At 48.9% G+C, this 21,206-nt stretch overlaps 1 protein-coding gene across 1 annotated transcript; it reads left to right on the plus strand.

The window, feature by feature from the left end:
* Positions 1-1,278: 1,278 nt before the first annotated feature.
* On the plus strand, positions 1,279-11,654 carry Rlbp1 (retinaldehyde binding protein 1). The gene is made up of 8 exons (XM_050154062.1): positions 1,279-1,442; positions 2,139-2,167; positions 2,387-2,515; positions 4,125-4,329; positions 6,014-6,192; positions 8,980-9,138; positions 10,530-10,640; positions 10,845-11,654. The coding sequence occupies exons 2-8, from the start codon at positions 2,156-2,158 to the stop codon at positions 11,001-11,003; spliced, it is 954 nt and encodes a 317-aa protein (XP_050010019.1). The 5' UTR covers positions 1,279-1,442; positions 2,139-2,155; the 3' UTR covers positions 11,004-11,654.
* The last annotated feature ends 9,552 nt before the right edge of the window (positions 11,655-21,206 follow it).

Consider the following 21,206-nt stretch of genomic DNA (forward strand, 5'->3'; position numbering starts at 1 on the left):
AGATCTGGGTCTTGTGCTCCTGATCTGCTTATCTGGCTGAGGGTATCCACTAATCCCTCTCAAGTTCTTCAGTCTTGTTTTGCTTTGCTTTGTTTGTTTGTTTGAGACAGGGTTTCCCCTGCATAGCCCTGGCTGTCCTGGAATGTCCTATGTAGATCAGGCTAGCTTCAAACGCACAGATCCAAGTGCTGGGATTAAAGAGGTACACCACCACACCACCATGCCCAGCTTTTGCTTTTTGTTTTTTGAGATAGAGTCTCATGTAGTGCAGGCTGGCTTTGAACTCACTATGTAGCCAAGAATAACCTTAACCTCTGATCCTCTTGCCTCTCTCTCCCAAGTGCTGGCATTATAGGTGTGTGCCTATACTCCACTCTTGGTCTTTATGCCCATATGTTCGGACGAATGTCTGCTCTCCAAAAAGTTGGCTTGTATTTGGTTCCTTTTTTTAAAAAAAGATTTATTATGTATACAACATTCTGCCTCCATGTATGCCCGCACGCCAGAAGAGGGCGCCAAATCTCATTACAGATGGTTGTGAGCCACCATATGTTTGCTGGGGATTGAACTCAGGACCTTTGGAAGAGCAGTCAGTGCTCTTAACCGCTGAGCCATCTCTCCAGCCCATATTTGGTTCCTATAGGCAGATTCAAGCCCCCAGAATTCCCTTGTCCTTGCAGGGCTATGGTAGGAAAAGGACAGTTTCAGAAGGTGGGAGATACTCAGTCTCTGGGATCCTCAAGTTTTAGTGGACAAATTGGGTTCATCTCAGTGTGATGCTAAGGAAGGGAGAGGGGGCTCTGTTGTAGAGCAAGCTTCCACTCTAGATTATGTCCCAGAAACCCTGTGGTCATCATGACAATCGCTGTGGGTAGATGCTATTGCCCTCAATCTGCTCTCAGTCTCAGTCGGAATTAAATAACTCCCCTATGGGCACACAGGCGGCAAAAGCCAGTTTCAAATCCAGATCTCTCTAGCCTACAAGGTTTCGGTCACACACACACACACACACACACACACACACACACACACACACACAGGAGCTTGCACAGAGATGACATGACTGGACGCATCAAAGAGATTCAGTGTCAGGTAGACACAGGTTCAAGTCCCAGCTACTTAGCAGCCATGAGTATATGGCTGAGCTGACCAAATGACCCCGGTCACGGGTAGAAACAGAACTTGAAGATCCTCACAGTCACTTGGGGACATTTAGGCCTGGGAGGAGAGAGTCTGGGAACATATGGGCCATGACTGAAATCTGTTCTGGTGGCCCAGGGCTGCTGGTGTGCACGTTATTCAATGATATCTCACAACCCTTCCATCCCAGCAGGGAATAGTCAAGACTCAAGTGAAATCACTCAACTTGCAAGTGTGAAAGACAGAGTTTGAACCCAGAACCCACATCCAGCTGCCCCAGACTGCTCCGAGTCACAGCTTAGGTAGGTATCCGGTCCCCGGCTTCCTTGGGCTGTGTTACCCGCAGACAAGTCGCTTACACTCCTGGCCCTGGTTTTCCTTAGCTGAAACAGGAGTGTTGCTGCCATGCCTGGCTCTGAGACAATGAATTTGAAAGTTCTTAGTGTGCCACCTAGCTCTGAACACGCAGGCCTGGCGGCATCACGGCTCACCATCGCTCGAATGCACTGGGGACAGAGCCATCCTCTGGGCTGAGAGGTTTCTGGGGTGCCCATTTCCACTGGGGGAAGGAAGGCTTCCAGAACAAAAAAAGAGGTTCCCTTACTATAGTGACCTGGCCCTGTAGCTGAGAATGGGTCCAATTTTGGTTTATTCCTAGCTAGCCACAGCTGGAGTAGGGTGTTAGTGGTGTGTTCCTTCCAAAGGCATGTTCCCAAAGTATACCCCAGGAACCTTGTCCTTCAGAGCTGGGTGGGGGAGAGGGACCCTAATTTCAGCTCTCTAGTCAGAATCTCAGGAACCAGAACCCATGCGTCTGAATTTCTGGCCAATCACCTGGGGGCGGCGGAGTGGGGGAGATTGAATGCTTGAGAGCCACTGTTCTAAGACAAACAGAACAATTCCTCCAATATCACACAGTCCTGACTTCCTTGGCTGCTGGGAACAGGCCACCTGGAGAGGCCAGGGCAGAGCAAACAGGTTTTTTCTTTCCCCCTCAGTGTCTTCGAGAGGCAATATGTCAGAGGGGGTGAGTAGCCTGGGCTCTTCTTCCCTTGTTTTCTTCCTCCCTACACTGTGACCATCTCTCTGGGGCCCCCCATCTGCCAAAGGGAGAAGGCTTAGCAAAGTTCTTGGCCAAAGGGAGTATGCAAGATCTCAGCAAGCCCCCTATGCCAGTGGTCCTGGCTGTTGGAGTGGGGGCTGGGGTGGAGCTGTCCGACCTTCCACATGACTCCTCTCTGCTCAGGTGGGCACATTCCGAATGGTCCCTGAAGAGGAGCAGGAGCTCCGGGCACAGCTGGAGCAGCTCACAACCAAGGACCATGGTCCTGTCTTTGGCCTGTGCAGCCAGCTCCCTCGCCACACTTTGCAGAAGGTGAGGTGCCAGAGTGGGACAGGGGTCAAGCGCTGTCTGCGGCAACCTGGTAAGGAGCACAATAGGGATGGGGTGGGCAGGGCAGAATCCTCTCTCCTTCCTGCTGCCTCAAGTCTGGGAGGTCACTGAGTGAAGGGAGGGGGCCGTCCTCCTCCTTGGGGAACTAGGACAAGAACACGTCACCTCTAGCCCCCTTAGCCTGCTCTTCTGGGAGACGGGCAGAACAACACCAACTTGCCAAGTATAGTGGTTCATGCCTGTAGACCCAGTATTTGGGAGACAGAGGTTGGAGAATTATAGTTTTAAAGCCAGCCTGGGTTACATATAGAGATCCTGTCTCAAAAACAAACAAACAAACAAAAACAAACAAAAAAAACCGGATTGGGGGTGTGACTCAGTTGGCAGTTGTCTAAAGTCCCTGAGATTCTGTGTTCCTCCTCCAGTGTCACATAAAACTGGGCATGATAGCACATGCCTGTAATCCCAGCACTCGGGAGATACAGGCAGGATCAGCAGTTCAAAGTCAACCTTGGCTCTACGTCAAATTGAGGTCAGCCTGGCCTAGAAACGTTGTCTCACAAAACAAACCAAAGGTTGGGTGGTGGTGGCGCACGTCTTTAATCCCAGCATTTGGGAGGGAGAGGCAGGTGGATCTCTGTGAGTCTGGGGCCAGCTTGGTCTACAAGGCAAGTTCCAGGACATCCAGGGCTATTACACCGAGAAACCCTGTCTTGAAAAACAAAACCCCCCCAAACAAAACAAAAACCCAAAACAGACAAACAAACAAAACACAAAACAAAACAAAAATAAGGGCTTGGTGAGGTAGCTCATTGACTAAAAGGCATTTGCCATCAAACCTGACCAAACAAGTTTTATCCCAAGTACCCAACTCTCACAAGTCGTCCTCTGGCTTCCACATGAACATCCTGTGTGCCCCCTACATATACATGTAAAAACAAGTAAATGCAAAAGGCAACTAAAAACACAGAGCAAAATAATAAATAAAAAACAAAGAAACCCCCACAATGAGTCATGGCAAAAATCAAACACACAGTGTAGGGCTGGAGAGATGGCTCAGTGGTTAAGAGCACTTGTTGCTCCTGCGGAGGATCCGGGTTGGATGCCTAGTACCCAGTGGTGGTCCACAGCTTTTCATAACTCCAGTCCCAGGGGACCCGATGCCCTCTTATGACCTTCTCAGGCAGGCACCAAGATCGCATATTGTACACAGACATATGTGCAGGCCAAATACTCACATATACAATGAATAAAGTCAGTAAATCAAGTACACACACAATGTATCTAGAGGGCCGAGCAGGGTGTCAGCTAAGAGCACAGTACACACGGTCATTTGTTAGAAACAATCATTGCTGTCAATATCTCGCATCCAGGCTGAGCAGTTTGACACTCTCCAAAAGCAAATGTCTGTGAGAAAGCAGCATGCCACTCCTTGACCCTGGAGGGCAGAGCTGCAGAGGAGGAGTAAGGCTCAAACTGCAGTGCCCTGGGCTCTCCCAGCAGGCCAATTTGGATTTGAGCCTTCCCACACTGGCCCTGTTCCTCACTAGCACCTCTAGGTAACTTCTGCCCCCATCTCACCCTGTTCCAGGCCAAGGATGAGCTGAATGAGAAGGAGGAGACCCGGGAGGAGGCCGTGAGGGAGCTACAGGAGCTGGTACAGGCTCAGGCAGCTTCAGGGGAGGAGTTGGCCCTGGCGGTAGCCGAGAGGGTCCAGGCCAGGGACAGCGCCTTTCTCCTGCGCTTCATCCGTGCTCGCAAGTTCGACGTGGGCCGCGCTTATGAGTTGCTCAAAGGTAAGGCCTGAGCTGGAGGGCTGGCCCTGCCAGGTAAGAGGACGTTTTGAGGATGGTGTCTGCCCTTTCCACAGTAAGAAAACCTCCCTTATGCTGTGACATAGTCACTGTCTCCATATACTTCATGTGAGTGCGGATGCACACACACGGGTGCACATGTGTGTGAACCGAGTAGTCTGTAAGATCATTTGGGCACTGTTAGCTGGTGGATGGATGGGCGGATGGATGGATGGACGGATGAATAGATGGGCAAGATTAGATGGTAAAGGCCAGATTCCTAGAAGAATCTCTTCTCTGTCAGTCTTGGAACTCAGTGAGTAGAATTCAGGCACCACATTTAGGCGACGAAGGAAGGTGTTTCCTTTGGATCCCCACCTTTGGCTCTGGAATGTTCCAGGTGGTGAGGCCGTGCCTCCTGCATGCACTTACCTGACACTAAACCTCAACCCCAGTGGACCCAAAGATGGTGCTTGCCTTGGGGATGGGGAGATGGGACAGAACTGCCACGGGCATGCTGGGTGGGGAAACGCATTTCCTGACGAAATCAAGTCTTTGGTGTCTACAGAGGGAAGGGCTGAAGAGGAAGAAGTGGCCTGCAGCCTACTGCCCTTCTGTTTTTACTTTTCTCCCCTTTACCCAGATGTCAAGTCGGTGCCACCCTGGGCCTGCCGCTGTTTTAGGGCATTGAGCTCAAGCAGCCCGTGCTGTTGTAGAACTTACATTCTATTGGTGGGAATAATACACCTGATGGCTAGAACACCTAGGTAGAGTTTGAGTGACAAGGGGCAAGGAGAAGAATGAGCAGTCGGCTATGAAGGGCAGAAGATCGAAGCTGCCAATGAAGTATCTAGAAAGTCTCCAACGGCAAAGGAAGACCTGAAAATCAACCCCAAGGAAATTAGACACTTGTGTAACTGGGCGGAGGGCACAGCAAGGCAAACAGTGAGGCAGGATAGGAGTGGAATGTTCAGTCATTCAGTCGGGCGGTGGTGGCACACGCCTTTAATCCCAGCACTTGGAGGGAGAGAGGCAAGCGGATCTCTGTGAGTTCGAGGCCAGCCTGGTCTACAAGAGCTAGTTCCAGGACAAGCTCCAAAGCAACAGAGAAACCCTGGGTGGGGAATGAAAAGTGGAATGTTCTAGAACAGCAGCAAAGTGTTGGCAGTTTCTTAACATTGCTCCCTAACCCCTCCCCTGAGCCCCAGGTTAGGAGCAGAGATGATCACATGAAGGCAGGGACCTACCTGTTCATGGACAGTAAGAATGGTATTTGTGGACAATGGAGGCACTGCCCAAATTAGGAAGGGCCTCTGAGTCTAGCTGGGGCCTTGAGTTATCTTCCCAGACTTTTCCTCAGCACTGCCCACCCACCCACTCAGTTGGCCCTGAGCCCAGTTAACAGCCTTGTCCCCAAGGGAAGGGACCTAACACATATGATCACTTTCATATGAAGGACTGTACCTCAGGACAACTCACTAGATGAACATTGTGAACCATGTGTAATTGCCCCCAACATTTGTGGGGGACAGGCCAATCTCATGGAAAGAAAACACGGGGTGCAGACAGCTGGCTCTCCTGTTATACGCAGACAGCGGCCAGGATTCTCACCATGTGCCACCTGAGAAGGTGGGTGAGTGTGGCCGGAATGGCCTCCAGAATGGCTCCTTAACTCTCGCTCTTCCAGGCTATGTGAACTTCCGGCTCCAGTACCCTGAGCTTTTCGACAGCCTGTCCATGGAGGCCCTCCGCTGCACTATCGAGGCGGGTTACCCCGGCGTCCTCTCCAGCCGGGACAAGTACGGCCGAGTGGTCATGCTCTTCAACATTGAGAACTGGCACTGCGAAGAAGTCACCTTTGATGAGGTCAGCTGGGTTCTCTGTCCTAACTGTGGTCTTCGTTGTTGGATTGGCCAGGAGGCAAGGTCTGTGAAGGGACAAGGGCAGGCAGCCACCTGCCGGCAGGCCTTTTCCACGCGGGGAGAGAACCCCTGGGGTGTTCCAGGACAGCAGGGAAGTCCCACGGCTTTGTAGGTAGAGCCCACTGGCCTGGTTATCCCCAGCAATGGCAACTGGGGACAGCAGCTGTGGGCCATGAACTGAAGGAAACCCTGCCAAACACTGAAAGCTGAGAGCAACAGAGAAACGAGGATCAGAGGGCTGTGGGCTGGAAGATTCTGGAAGATACAGGTTCTGCCCTACTTAACTGTCTGCTTTCCGTGTGCTCCTATGTTTAAGCGCGTAAGAGGGCTGACTAAGGGAAAGAAGTAAGGATTTTCCTTTATTCTTCTTTCTTTCATTTTTCCTCCTTTCTTACTTTTGTTTTGAAAGGGTCGGGGGTATCCCAGGCTGGCCTGGAATTCACTATGTAGTTAAGGATCACCTTCAAACTTGTGCTTCCCTTACTGTGTTGGGGTTTACAGGCCTGTGCCAACATACCTGGTTTTAGGCAGTGTTGGGGATCAAACCCAGGGCTTCACACATTCTAGACAGGTACTCTACCAAGTGAGCCGAGTTCCCAGCCTTCTCCTGTGGTTCTAAGTATACTAATGTATGTAAACACAGGGGACTGTCTTCTTCACCTTTTCTACTTTTTAGACCCCAGGCTTTAAGAAGAAATTAGATTCCACTGGCCAGCCCTTCGCTCTCGTTAAATGGTGATGGACATAGCCAACATCTCTACCTTATGTTGGCTCTTATTAAGGGTGTTATTAGGCCTTCACAGTAACAAGATACTAGACATAGAATTAAAGCTTTTAAAGAAAGAAAGACATATTATTTTGGGGAGGAGGGTTGGAGAGACGGCTCAGCGGTTAGATCATTTGCTGCTCTTGCAGAGGACCTGAGTTCTATTCTCAGCATGCATGCCAAGCTGCTCACAGTCTCCTGTTACTCCCGCGTCAGTGGCACCAACATCTTCATCATAAATAAATAATAATAAAAATAAAAACAAGCTAGGCAGTGGCGATGCACGCCTTTAGTCCCAGCTACACAAAGAAACCCTGTCACAGGGTCTCCACTGCCTGGCTTATTTTAAATAAAATGTGTGCGCTAGTTCCTGGAGAAGCCAGAGGCATCAGCTCCCCTGGAGCAGGCGTTACACTTAGAGGTAGTTATGAGCCAGCCCCCTGATATGGGTACTGAGATCCAAACTCAGGTCCTCTGTAAGAACAGCAAGCTCTCTTAATCACAAAGCTATCTCTCTAGCTCCAACTAAAGGTATATTTTTTTAGAGAAAAAAATTTAAAAAACATGCACTTTTCTTATTATGTAAACAGTATCTATTCTTTTTAGAATATGCAAAAATTGAAAACTTAAAATCATTTATAATTCTGTGACCTAGATTTTTTTTACCTCTGTATTCTTCCAACTTATTTTACACATACACACACATGCACACACAATTTATATAACTGTGGGATCATCAGTCATCAGTTTCTCTCTGTAATTTTGGAGCCTGTCCTGGAACTTACTCTGTAGACCAGGCTGGCCTTGAACTCACTGAGATCTGTCTGCCTCTGCCTCCTGACTGCTGGGATTAAAGGCATGTGCCACCATTGCCAGGCTTTCCTTAGTCATTCTTGGTGGCACAGGCCCATACACCCATCTGCTAGGGAGGCTGAGGCAAGAGGACTGATTACAGATTTAAAGTTTGTCTGGACTACAGAGTGAGTTCAAAGCCAGCCCGGGTCACTTAAGTCACTTAAGTAAGACTGCCTATAAATGCAAAGGGAAAAAGAGGGCTGGTGATACTGTTTAGTAATTTGCAGTACCCTGGGTTCAGTCCCCAGTACTGAAAGAGACAGGGGAGAGAAGAAGGGAAGGAATGCAGAGAGAGAGGGAGGGGGAAAGAAACGGAGAGAGAAGGAGAGGAAGGGCAGGAGGAAGGAAGGGAGGAAAGAAGGAAGTAAGTAGGGAGGAATGGAGGAAGAGAGGGAAGGAGGAAAGGAAGAAGGATCAGGGAAACGTGGAATCCAACAGGCAGGATAATGGCGGTCAGAGCTACAATTCCAGCACTCAGGAGTTGGTGGAAGGAGGACCTTTTGTTCAAAGCTAGCCTGGGCTAAACAAGTTTTCAAGGCCAGCCTGAGCTACAAAGTTAGACCCTGTAAAAACAAGAAATCCAAGGGCTGGAGATACAGCTCAGTAGCATAGTGCTTGCCTAGCGCGACCAAGACTCCACCATTGATTTCTGGCACCAACAAATGAACTAAGGCAGAACAAAATCAACACGAGACTTTTCTGTGCGATGAAATGTCATGAAGAGTCCCCCATAGTATTAATGGTTTACCGCTTCACAATGGTCCATCGCTTAAATAAATCTACCTTCATTTCACTCCTCTCTTACCGGATACTCAGGTCGTTTCTAGCGGTTTCCGACATTATAAAAGTGCTGGGATAGACTCAGTGGCTTCTAATCATGAACATGACATCCGGTGTTATTTTATTAGCATGTATTCTGGGAGGGGGGTATGAGTGGCAAATTCCTGCAGCGAGGAAGGTGCCCGTTGGCTCTCTACCCGGGACCCTGAGATTTAATCACCTCTGTGGGTTGGATCTTAAACCCTGCTTGCTGTGCGCTCGGCTTTGTGAGGCTTGAGATCAACTCTGGGGCTTATGATCGAGCCACACACCCAGCCCCTGCGCTTCTAGATTTTGCAGGCATATTGTTTCATTTTGGAGAAACTTCTGGAGAACGAGGAAACACAAATCAATGGCTTCTGTATCATTGAGAACTTTAAGGGCTTCACCATGCAACAGGCGGCGGGACTCCGCCCCTCGGATCTCAAGAAGATGGTGGACATGCTCCAGGTGAGACCTTGGAATCTGTCCCGTGGGAACCTTTCACAGGTGATTTCCCAGTTTCCATGATGCAGGAAGAGACCCCAGGAGTTGACAGTCTAGTGTCATATAGAGCAGTGACAACAGTCACCTCAACAGTCAACAACCATCGCACTTGCATGGTGATTGAGTCTGTTAAGTAGATGGATGAGTTCATTGACTCCTTGAGAGGATTCTCTTCCATATCCTCTGCTTCATCTTACAAACCTGGAAACTGAGGCTTGGAGGTTAAGCAACTTTGCAAGGTCACACACAGTAAAGTAGCAGAGTCTGGATTTGACTCCATGCAAGTGATCCTGGAACCTCAGGCTGTCTGGCCATGTATATCCTATTGTCTCTTTTTGTTTGTGAGTTTATCCTGAGGATAGGACATCACCAGCTCCCTTCTACTCCTTTATATACAGATAGCTCCCAGTCTCTCCTTTGAGCTGCCTTATATTTGCCCTGTGTGTGTTGGGAAAGAAGAGGCTGGAGATATGGGTACACGGCAGTTGCTGAAGGACAAGGAGGCTTGACAATGATGTCCTTATGTTCAGTCTATAATGGTTTGCCATCCACCCAGAACACAAGTGGTTTGAAAAAAACCTCAATCACTCAGACTGGGGATGTGGCTCTATTCCTAGCACTGGTCACTGTAGCACATGCCTGTAATTCTAGCACTCAGAAGCAAGAGGCAGGAGAATTGAAAGGTCAAGGTCATAACTCAACTATGTCATGCTTTAGACACATGAGATCATGTCTCACAAAACCAATAAATAATACTAACACACCACACACAAAATACCAAAACACATACACACACCAAATAACAACAACACACACACACACACACACACCAAATACCAATACACAGAACACACACACCCCCCAAACACATAATCACTAAATAACCAAGCAAGGCTACCATTTTATCCTTTAAAACAAATTATTTCTAGGGTTTCAGTTTTGTTTTTGTTTTGCACCATGGAACAGCTTTAGGCTGTGTAACTTGCAGGGATTCCTCCCTATACCTTGGAACCAAAGTGAAGTCAAAGTTCTTGGGTGGCTGGTCCTGGGATGAGCTATACTCAGGGCAACATGTGATGCTGGACAAATAAGTCCTCACTATACAGGGAGAGCCTGTGTCTGTGTGTGCGCATGTATGTGTGTATGTGTGTGTGTCCACGCATGTGTGCAATGTGTGAGCATGTGTGCATGTATGTGTGTCCGCACATGTGTTCATTGTGAGTGTGTACGTGTGCACATGTGTGCATGTGTGAGCATGTGTGTGTGTGTGTGTGTGTGTGTGTGTACTGATAAGTAGGTGCCTCAGAGTCCACTGGGGCAATGAGGTGATGGGATCTCTCTCCCTCCCTCTCTAGGATTCATTCCCAGCCAGGTTTAAAGCTATCCATTTCATCCACCAGCCATGGTACTTCACCACCACCTATAATGTGGTCAAGCCCTTCTTGAAGAACAAATTGCTACAGAGGGTGAGTTCATGTCTGCCTCCTGAGCCTCCTCAGACACTGCACACTGGTCCCGAGTTGAGTGGACAGCCCACCCCCACAGTTCCACACGGAGGACTGTAGAAAAAGACCATAGAGAAAGGCATCAGGCAAAGACAGCCCGCAGCAGCTTTGTCCTCCCCTCCTCCCTCTTCCTTCCACTCAGTTGCCTTGCTCACTTCCCTGCAGGTCTTTGTCCACGGAGATGACCTCGACAGCTTCTTCCAGGAGATTGACGAGAACATCTTGCCTGCTGACTTTGGGGGTACACTGCCCAAGTACGATGGCAAGGTGGTTGCTGAGCAGCTCTTTGGTCCCCGGGTCCAAGTTGAGAACACAGCCCTGTGAGGAGACACCCTACCATATAATCTGTGTTAGCATCCTAGCCCTTCCTCAGCTTTCCTGAACCCAAGACTGGGAACGGAAATGCCCGAGGTGACTGTGGCTTCCCCAAACTTCCTAGGTTTAGGAAAGCTTTAGTGGCCCCTCATCCCAAACTGACATAGAGGGTAGCTGAGGCGAGGGAGTTATAGTCCCACCTGCCTCTGCAGTTACAGGGCAGGGACAATCCCGTGAGAGGCTGGATTTCAAAGACTAATTAGGCTTCTCCGCCACTTCCTTTGTAACTGCTTTGATACTTCGTGTGTGTAAGATGGAGTTGGAAGTCCACTCACAATTCTGTATAAAAGAAGGGAGGCTTGAAGCACTGATGGTTTGACAAACTCAGCAGCTGCAGCAGGCAAAGGGTTTCCCACCCAGAATTCCAGGGAGGGAGCAGCCTCGAAACCATCACATTTGGGGGTGACCTGCTGCTGAGTGCCCTAGGAGCTAAGAGCCTAAGATCTTTCCAGGGTGGAGGTCACATCCCTTCCTCTCCACCTAGCTTAGGTGTGGTCCTTGGGGTGGGCTTCCCTTCACTAGAAGGTCTCTTTGCCTTGTTGGGTGGGTTTTGCTTAAATTTGTATTATCTTCTCTGAGCACCTAGTCCTTGATAGACAAATAAAGCCATTCTTTGTCCATTTCAAGCTTTTTTTTTTTTTTTTAGTTTTTCGAGACAGGGTTTCTCTGTGGCTTTGGAGCCTGTCCTGGAACTAGCTCTGTAGACCAGGCTGGTCTCAAACTCACAGAGATTTGCCTGCCTCTGCCTCCCGAGTGCTGGGATTAAAGGCGCGCGCCACCATCACCCGGCTGTCAAGCTCTTTTGTGATGAACTTATGGCTTATTTAGGGTTTCCATGGCTGTGATAAAAACAGTGACCAAAAGAGGAAAGGATTTAACAGTCTGTAGTCCATCATTTGGGGGGGGGGGGGGGCGGGAGGGCAAGAACTCAAGGCAGGAACTGGAGCAAAGAGCATAGAGGAGTGCAGCTTCCTGGCTTGCTCCTTATGACTTGATCAGCCTGTTTTATTTGTCGAAAATAACTTATTTAACTTTATTTTGTGTGCATTGGTGTGAAGATGTCAGATCTCCTGGAGCTGGAGTTATAGACACCTTTTTTTTTTTTTTTTAAGGTGGCACTGTGCTTTATTTATTTATTTATTTATTTATTTATTATGTAAACAATGTTCTGTCTGCATGTATGCCTGCAGGCCACAAGAGGGCACCAGAGCTCATTACAGATGGCTGTGAGCCACCATGTGGTTGCTGGGAATTGAACTCAGGACCTCTGGAAGAGCAGCCAGTGTTCTTAACCTCAGAGCCATCTCTCCAGTCCTTTATAGACAGCTTTGAGCTGCCATGTGGGTGCTGGGAATTGAACCCAGGTCCTCTGGAAGAGTAGTCAGTGCCACTGAGCCATCTCTCCAGGCCCCAGCCTGCTTTCTTATAGCAGCCAGGATTACCAGCCAAGTGTGTCACCACCCACAGTAGGCTGGGTCCTCCCACATGGATCATCAATCAAGAAAAGGGCCCCCAAGGCCAGTCTGGTGGGGTATTTTCTCAGTTGAGATTTCCTCTTCCAAAAAGACTCTAGTTTGTGTCAAGTTGATATAAAATAAGTCGGCACAGCTTACATTTCCCGAGTCTGCATGTTTTGACAAATACAAATGTTTTCCTCCCATGGAGCCGGCTTCCACAAGTGCACAGTGATTTCTGGGTGCTTGTTTTTGTAAGTGAGCCTTCCCGTCAGAACCTCTGCTTGCTGGGTGTGTGATTTTTCTCTCAGGCAGGCACTGCCTCCTCGGGGTACAGGGCCCCTACGCATTGACTGTTACTCCTCCCGAAATACTTTCTTGCTAGTAGCAGGCATTCATCCCAGGTGTTGTCTGGCCAGTGGCCTGAGGTGAGGGTTGACTGGCCTGGTTGATTGCCTGCATACCACCAAGGAAAGAATCATCATCTCTTGCCTGTGGGGTCACTGCTTCCTTCTGTACATGAAGAATTCGTGGTGCTGTATACCTGCTGTAGGCATTTCAACTGTTGGCTAAATTCTGAGGTCAGTCCAATCCCATCTGCTTTCACACCTTTGAGAATCTCTCTGACCTACAAGTTCTCTTTCTTACATTTCAGTGAGGCTGTATAAATGTATATATGAACACAATCTATATGAATATACATATCTTCTTGTTTTCTTTCTTGCCTTTTTTTTTTTAAAAGACAGGGTCCCTTCTGTATCCCCGGTTGGCCTTTTACTTGTGGCAATCCTTCTGCTTCAGCCTCCTGTGGATGCCAGAAAGCTGGAAGCCTCTCGGGTAAGGAACACTAACTGTAAAGCTCGGCGTGGAAAGATGTAAGAAACGGTGCAGTCTCGGTGAGGTGGGTCGTAGGGTAAAGCAGCTTTGCCACAGAACTTGATAACCTGAGTTCAGTCACCAAGACACATGTGGTAGAAGGAGAGAACTGACCCCTACAAATTGTCCTCTGACCTCCACAGGCACTCCACACCATCACACACACACACACACACAAATGCGAAAATAATTTAATGAATTAATGTAGTGGTATGCTCAGACTTGCTGATTTGTGGTAGCTCCAACTTTATAAGTAAGGATAGGGAGAACATTGCAGACAGATTCTGACCAGGAACTGTGACTAGGAAGCTCTCAGGGTAACCTTGGCTCCTACTTGAGCCCCAAGAGGATGCTGGAGTTCATCTGAAGTCAGCAAGGCAAGGATCTTAGCTCAGGGATTCTCATAACAAGAGGACTCCGTAGCTTTTTATGGGAGAAGCCATAGACTGGGACCCAGTGAGGCTGCTCTGTGTATTCACACTGCCCCCTAGTGGCCTTGCATGGCACAGCCTAAGGGCATGGACAGGAAAGGTAGAGGTGATGGGCAGTGGGGTTGCCTTGTCTGGGAAAGGTGATCCTGCCATTAGGAGAACATGTGGGAAGAACTCGAATGTTAAAACTGAACTTCTTCAGCCCCGTAAGATTGGAGTCCCTCTCTCCCCCATATCTGTGATTTCTCAAGGGTCCCACCCTCCTGCACTAATGCGATACAGGAAGGCCAATAAAATACTCTTGAAAGCCGCAGGAATGGGGACAAAGAACCACAAGTTTTATGATAACCATTTGGGCCACATAGTAATATCCTTCTGGGACATCTGTCAGGGGGCAGAGATTTGGCTGCAGACTAACTGGAGCAGGATATGGGCTGGAAGATTGCAGCTGTGTATTTCGGCCCTCCTTGTGTGTGAACCTTCGCAGAATTTGGACGGCAGATTCTGAAGGCCACTCATCCAGGTGCGGGTGGAGAGAGTCCTCGCTCAGAGACTCTAAACTGAGTTGGCCATTGCCTGGGGCTTAGAGTCACCAGGTGATGGTAGATCAGTGCAGCCCGTTTTAAGGCTCCAGGAGGAAGCATGTGCTTTTGTCTTATGTCAAGAGACAGAGATACACCAGGGGGGTGCATTGGGCCATTCTGCTCCTGTTTCTCAGGGTTGGGGAACACAGCTTTGGACCCGGAAGCTTGCAGACTCCTTGAAACTTGCTGGATCTCCACTTCAGGGGATACTCCAAGGAAGCCAGCATCGCTGTTTGGGAGCCTGCCAGGATTGCAGTTTCTGAGGCTCCACTCAGACTCACTGATCAGAACCTGAGTTTTAAACAAGACTTCCAGGCGACTGCACGTTCAAGAACCCATCAAAGTTTCCAACATGACAACTTGTAACCTCTGCCCTCTAGGATCCTTTGGGGAGTGGGGGAGAACTCTGCCTTGGCCCCAGCCTAAACCCAGATTTTTGGTTTTTTAACACAGGAACTCACGCAGTCCAGACCAGCCTTAAAGTTGTTATGTAGCTGAAGATGACCTTAAACTTCAGCTCCTCCTGCCTCTGTGTCCCAAGTACTGGAGATATACACTGTAGTACCTGGTTAAGCAGTCCTGGAGACTGAACCCAGGGCTTTGTGCGAGCTGCATTTCCAACCCTACAGAGGTTCTGACGCTTATGTGCTCTGTCTGGTGTGCCAGCCAGTCAGCATGTTTGTTGGGCAGAACTGGCTTTGCCAGCGGGCCACAGCATGTGGACAAGCCTGACATAGTCTGGGGGTCTTAATTCAGCTAGTTTTCTTTGCCAGTTAAAGAATTAAAAGGCAGGATAGAGCTCGAGTGTAGCGCACCATGCCTATCTGTGCTCTATGCGCCGCCATACCGTTCGTGAACCGGGCAAGGGGCTGGAGATTGAAACACACAGACTCAAAGACAGAGAGACAGAGACACGGGTCATCCTTGATGCCAGAAATCCCAAGAATGCCCCCTTTATTGCGTCCAGGGGCAGCTTATATAGGGATAGCCACGCCCTGTAGTTGGAACAGCAGGCTGCTTCCCGCCACACGGCTAGCTTTACCCAAAATAATAACACACAAATTGTATTCATTTAAACACTGCCTGGCACATTAGTTTCAGCCTCTTATTGGCTAACTCTCATATCTTGCTTTAGCCCATATCTAATATCTGTGTAAGACTAAAACACGAGGTGGTGTCTTACCAGGAAGAGTCTAGTGTACGTCCATCTTGGGCTAGAACTTCATCACATCTGACCAGAGAGGAGAGGAGGCGTCTGGCTCACTTCCCTTCTTTCCAACATTCTGTTCTGTGTACTCCACCTACCTAATTTTCTGACCTATCAGACCAAGCAGTTTTCTTTATTGATTAACCAATGAAACAACAGATTGACAAATGACCTTCCCACATCAACGCCCCAGCCAAACGCACCAGAAACCATTCCCCTGCCATCAGGAACTCCTGAGAGTCTCGTGCTCAGAGCAGCTGTAGGCACTCAGATCACGGGAAAACAAGTTGTTTACAAGAAATTCAGGATCTGGGGGCTCACAGCTCCCAACACTCGAGTGAGACAGCAACGGAGGAATCTCAAACACAGCAAACAGGAGCAGATAGTTGAAGAAAGGTGTTTATTGGCCGTGGGGAAACACACACGCAGCAAATAAGACACAAAGACCCTCTGCAAAGCAGGGGGTTGGGGGAGGCTCAGAAAGCCAAAAAGTCAAGCCTCTTCTTGGGGGCTGGAGATTTTTAAGTCTCTGAAGAGTTTTCTCTTTTGATTAAGGGCTGGTCAGTTTGAAGAAAGATGGGATGATGATTGGTCCACAATTGTTGTGTGACATGTCCTGATAAAGCCGGGAACTTATCGAGCCAGGACATCAGATGGAGACCCTCTGGTGGGAGAAGAGTCCCGGGAGGCCTTTGTTTTAAGGTGCCAGGCTTTTGTGTCCGGTCAGGAGAGTGAGGAATAGGCCATCTTGGAAGCTCCTCCTCTTTATTGCCTGGTCATGGCCCTTCTCTCCCTGTCTACCTACCATGGAGTCTGTGACTCTTAGCCCCTCTAGTCTGCCTTGTGGATTCTCCATATGACTGCATAAGGAAGGAGCAGTTTGGGACTGGGGTTTGATGGTGCCTGTCTGCAGTTCCTAAGTCTCTCCAAGCCCAGGAATGTTCTAGTAATTACATACCCAAGCTTGTTTCTGCTTTGCCCAGGGGCCTTGAGTTTTAGATGCTCTGGTGTGCAGCTGGACCATGGGAAAATGTCAAGTTCTACACTGTTCTGGGAGAACCAACTGGACCAAGCTAAAAACCACTGCGAAAACAAAACAAAACAAACAAAAACCCACAGAAAATGAAGCTGGAGAGATGGCTCAGTGGTTAAGAGCACTGGCTGCTCTTCCAGAGGACCTGATTCACCTGTCTGTAGCTCCAGCTCCAGGGCTCCTGACATCCTCACACAGAGATACATGCAGGCAAAACACCAATGACACCCCCCCAAAAATAGAAACTACGAAAAATACTATCTGAGCCTTTCAATTATCATCCCCCCTTTTTTTATTTACCAGGGTTTATTTTATGTACCCCATTCTGGGCTTAAACTTAGCAATCCTCCTGCTTCTGCCTCATGAGTGCTGAAATTAAAGGCATGTGCCTTGCCACCAAGATGTAGGCATTACTGTTTTTATCTTCTTCACTAGAAACATTAAAATCTAACAATTCTTGCTTAGCATCAAAGGGCTAGGCAGTGGCTAGCATGGGACTCGGCCTCCAAATCCCTTTGACTCTGTTACTGCCCACGCTTAGCCTCTACTGTTGTGTTGGCCTTTTTTCATTTAGTCATTATAATCTGGGCACGGAAGAGGCACAGACAGGAGAGGGAAGAGGGATGTGAACATAAGATAAAAGAGACAATAACTTCAAGAGGAAACCGGTGTATGTTCAGTAGAGATGCTGGGTGTTGGAAGAATGTTCTGGGTGGCCCCGAGCCACAAGGAGAGAGGAGTTTGTTTCATCTGGGGAAAGGTTCAGCAGTTCAAAGTCAACTGCTTGTAATGTCTTTTTTAAAATATTTATTTTTTGAGACAGGGTCTCACTATGTAGCCCTGGCTAGACTGGAACTTGTTATGGAGAGCAAGCTGTCCTTGAAATCACAGAATTAAACGGAATTAAAGGCCTGCCTGCAATGTATTTCATAAAAGTGGTCACTTCCCTGTAAGTTGCCCTAGGGAGACACACACACACATACACACACACACACAGAGAGAGAGAGAGAGAGAGAGAGAGAGAGAGAGAGAGAGAGAGAGAGAATGAAGGTGGGGACTACAATACGGAGGGCCATCCAGTTAAACACTGGGTCCTCACTATGGGCAATGTTACTTACAGTATAACATGAATACCAGGAAAAAAGGTTTTATTTTTTAAAATTTTGTTTGTGTGAGTATGAGTCAGTGCCTGTGGAAATCAGACTAGGGTGCTGCATCTTGTGGAGCTGGAGTTACAGGTCACTGCGAGCTACCTGATGCTGATGTGGGCGCTGGGAACTGAACTCCAGTCCTGAGCAAGCGCAGTAGGCACTCTTCACCCCCAGCCATCTCCCCAGCCCCAGGAACGGAATCTTTAAACTGCGCTTTATTCGGAGAGTGGGAGAGCTGACAAGGTAGCAAATTTAGCGTCTTTAAAAGCCCTCCTTATGTTCATCTCCAGGCAGGAGGAATAAAGACAGCTTCTGCAGCGGCTCTGCCCCTCCTGTAAGGTGCCAGCCATGTTCCTGAGGTTTCTGTCTGTACCTTTTTGTTATCATCCCTTGTTCTCTTCCCTCACTCTCTGGCTATCTGGGGCTTAGGTGACGCCTTGCAACACAAGTCGTTAGCACTTTCCGCTGGGGGAGGGGCATCTGGACTGGGAGTATGTGGTTGATGCAGAACAAGCCATTAAGAGTTTGTGTTAAGCTATTAATAACACACACGTGTGGACTCCTTTCTACAATATAGAATACAAATGTGCCCTTATATTACAGGATATACAAATGCCACCGTCTGTCCTTCCTGCCTCCTCTCAATAAAACCATGTCTGAAGAGCCTGTTTATGAAAGGTATAATAAAAATATATCCATTCTGTTGGAGTAAGAAACGGCACTAAGCACAAATGCCAGCAGGTTGCCCAGGTGTGGTAAATGACGTGCTGTGGGCACTGACTCTCCTAACATCCTGGACCTGAAATCATTCCCATTTTAATGTTTTTGCTATTCTACATGTATGCGTATTTTGCTTGAAGGTATGTCTGTGTATGCAGTGCCCATACTAAGGCTAAAAGGGAGTATCAGATCCCCTGGGACTGGAGTTAAAAATGGCGGCTGCCGTGCGAGTGCTGGGCATTGAACTTGGGTCCTTTGGAAGAGCAATCAGTGCTGGGGATCTGAACTCAGGTCCTCACGCCTGTGCAGCAAGCACTTTATCCAGAGCCACGTCTTCATGCCCAGACGCACCCCTTGCACGTAGAAAACCCTCACTAGACAAAGCACATACAAGCTCTCTACACTTTTTACTCTTTATTTTAAGGAAAGAAATTCCATTGAATCAAAGATAACAAAATTACAGTTTTTGTTTGTAATGATCTTTGTTGTTCACCACCACACGGAATCAAAGTAGAATCAAAAGTAACGTGAGAACATAAAACAATCAAGGACGCCGTCGCTTAGTATAATTTCTTAATAAAGGTAAATATCCTCGTATTTAGAAAAAGTTGCATTGCTAAGTGCAAGTCTGAAACGCCTGGTGCTGGGGGAGTCAAAAGACGCAGCACCACAGGCAGGGGCTTTCAGAGCACGGACTCCAAAATACGGTATTTCCAGGGCAGCATCTGGAGTTCCGTAAAACCCAGAGAGAACAAAACGAAATGAGTGAGAATCAGGAATGTGAAAGAGATGGTTCTCAAAAATCAATCTGGGAGCAGTTCTGCCAACGCAAGACTGTGGTTGGTTGGAATTGGGGGGGGGGAGGATGGAGGGAGTCGAACTGGCCTCCTCCCCTGCCCCAGCCCTGGGTCACTAAGGCCACGGCAGTGGGGGGAAAGTAACTCAGGTACAGTGAAGGTCTGCCTGAGGCTGTGGGAGAGACCCAGGTCACCTGGAACGGGTGTGGGGATGGGGAGGTGACAGGATTCTACACCGACTTGTGCTTTAGGGAAACTAAAGAGGCCAAAATGGAGATCAAAGTGAGCCTAGCTCCTATAGCCAGGAACTGGGTTCCCGCATGGGAGCAGCCTGAGAGAGCAGTGATTGGCCTTGGGGACCAAGGAGGTTGGCAATTGTTTTAGGCGACGTTGACTGCTCTGTGGGTGTGGTCTGGGGGCAGAATGCCCACTTAAGACTGAGGGTACTTCTGCAGGTTCAGAAGTGGCCCGTCCCCAGTTTATGGCAATAGAAGATTACTTGGCTAAAGGGGACCAGAATGGGGAGATGGAAGGTTATGGATTTTGCTGACAGGAGTCTAGTTAGAGGCTGAGAACTTTCACGAGACTCAGGGTGTCAGACTTAATCTACCAATGAGAAATTAATTTCAACTTCTGTATTAGGCATCGGTGAAAGCTCTACCTACACACAAGCTAGGAACACAGTTGGAAAACATGGAGGACGGACTCTTCCAAAAGGGACAGCGGTCTAGGTTCCGGGGACTGTTGGCAAGCCGGACTGTGTGGCCTGCTTCTAAGGACCACGACCAGAGGATGCCGGGCTGTCGCAAAGCACCTGGGGGCAGCAGAGACAGGCCTGCGGGGCAGCCTTAGCTCTGGGTGCCATTCTGGTTCCTTACCAGCAGAGGCCTGCTCCTGTGTCCTGAGCTGTAGCTACAGTGCAGGACAAACAGTCCTGGTTTATGAGGAGGGGACACCGTCCTTTGCTTAGATACCAGGTGGAAGAAGCCTGGCCCCTAACCGCTTGCCATCTCAATGCCGAGCATCCGAGTGATCCAAAGTGGCTTTGAGAAGAGTAAGGCAAAGAAGACAGGTGGAGGGGCGGTTCCAGACCGCTCGCGTTGGTGGGGGTGAGAGGTGGGGGGGACGTCACAGGAGCCTCCGGGCCACCTGAGGAAATTCTCTGGTTGACTGTGGCTTGGCTTCAAACTTTCAAAGCAGAAGAGTTTGAATTCTTCCGCCACAGTGTTGTCAGACCAGGGGATTTTCTAGAGGCAAGTTAAGGCTTTCTGGGTAAGGAAAACAATTCCAGGTGAGACCGTGACAGGACACCCAAGTGACAAGCTCCCTAACAACTTTCCTGTATGTCTACAGAGAAACAGAGGACCTTCCAACTCCACTTTGTTTGTTTGTTTTTCCAATTTCTTCTTCTGTCCAAACTGTCACTCAAAGTCAGAATCAAGGCCATGGGAAAAGAGAAGCCTCCCCCATCTCCAGCACCTGCTTCCGGGGCAAACACAAACAAGAACACACATGCTTGTGTCCCCAGAGCTGGCAAACTCTACCTCAAGTCAGCCACTTACAAAGAGAGCTCTCATCCGGATGCCGGCCTTCTCAGCTCAGCTACCCAGAAGGCTCCGCTGAGGGCAGTCTGGGTTCAGAACCAGCCTGTACAGGAAGGACTTCTGGCAACTGTCCACGCTTTGCCTGGTCACACTGAAGGCCGGAGGTACTTTCCTTATGACTGGTGGCCCTCGCCTGTCACGGTCACAGGACCACCCTCAGAATGGCGAGGAAAATGCCTTAGTAGTGAAGACAGGAAGAGAGGCTAAGACGGCTTTGGACTCTGTCCAGGGTCCTGACTAGGACAAGCTGAATGGGCACGCCCCTTCTCTCCAAGTCTTCTCAAGAGGAGCCTAG

The sequence above is a fragment of the Alexandromys fortis genome, unplaced genomic scaffold (genome assembly GCF_014885135.2).
Source record: "Alexandromys fortis isolate MF-2015 unplaced genomic scaffold, M_Fortis_MF-2015_v1.1 scaffold_86, whole genome shotgun sequence".
Lineage (NCBI taxonomy): Eukaryota > Metazoa > Chordata > Mammalia > Rodentia > Cricetidae > Alexandromys > Alexandromys fortis.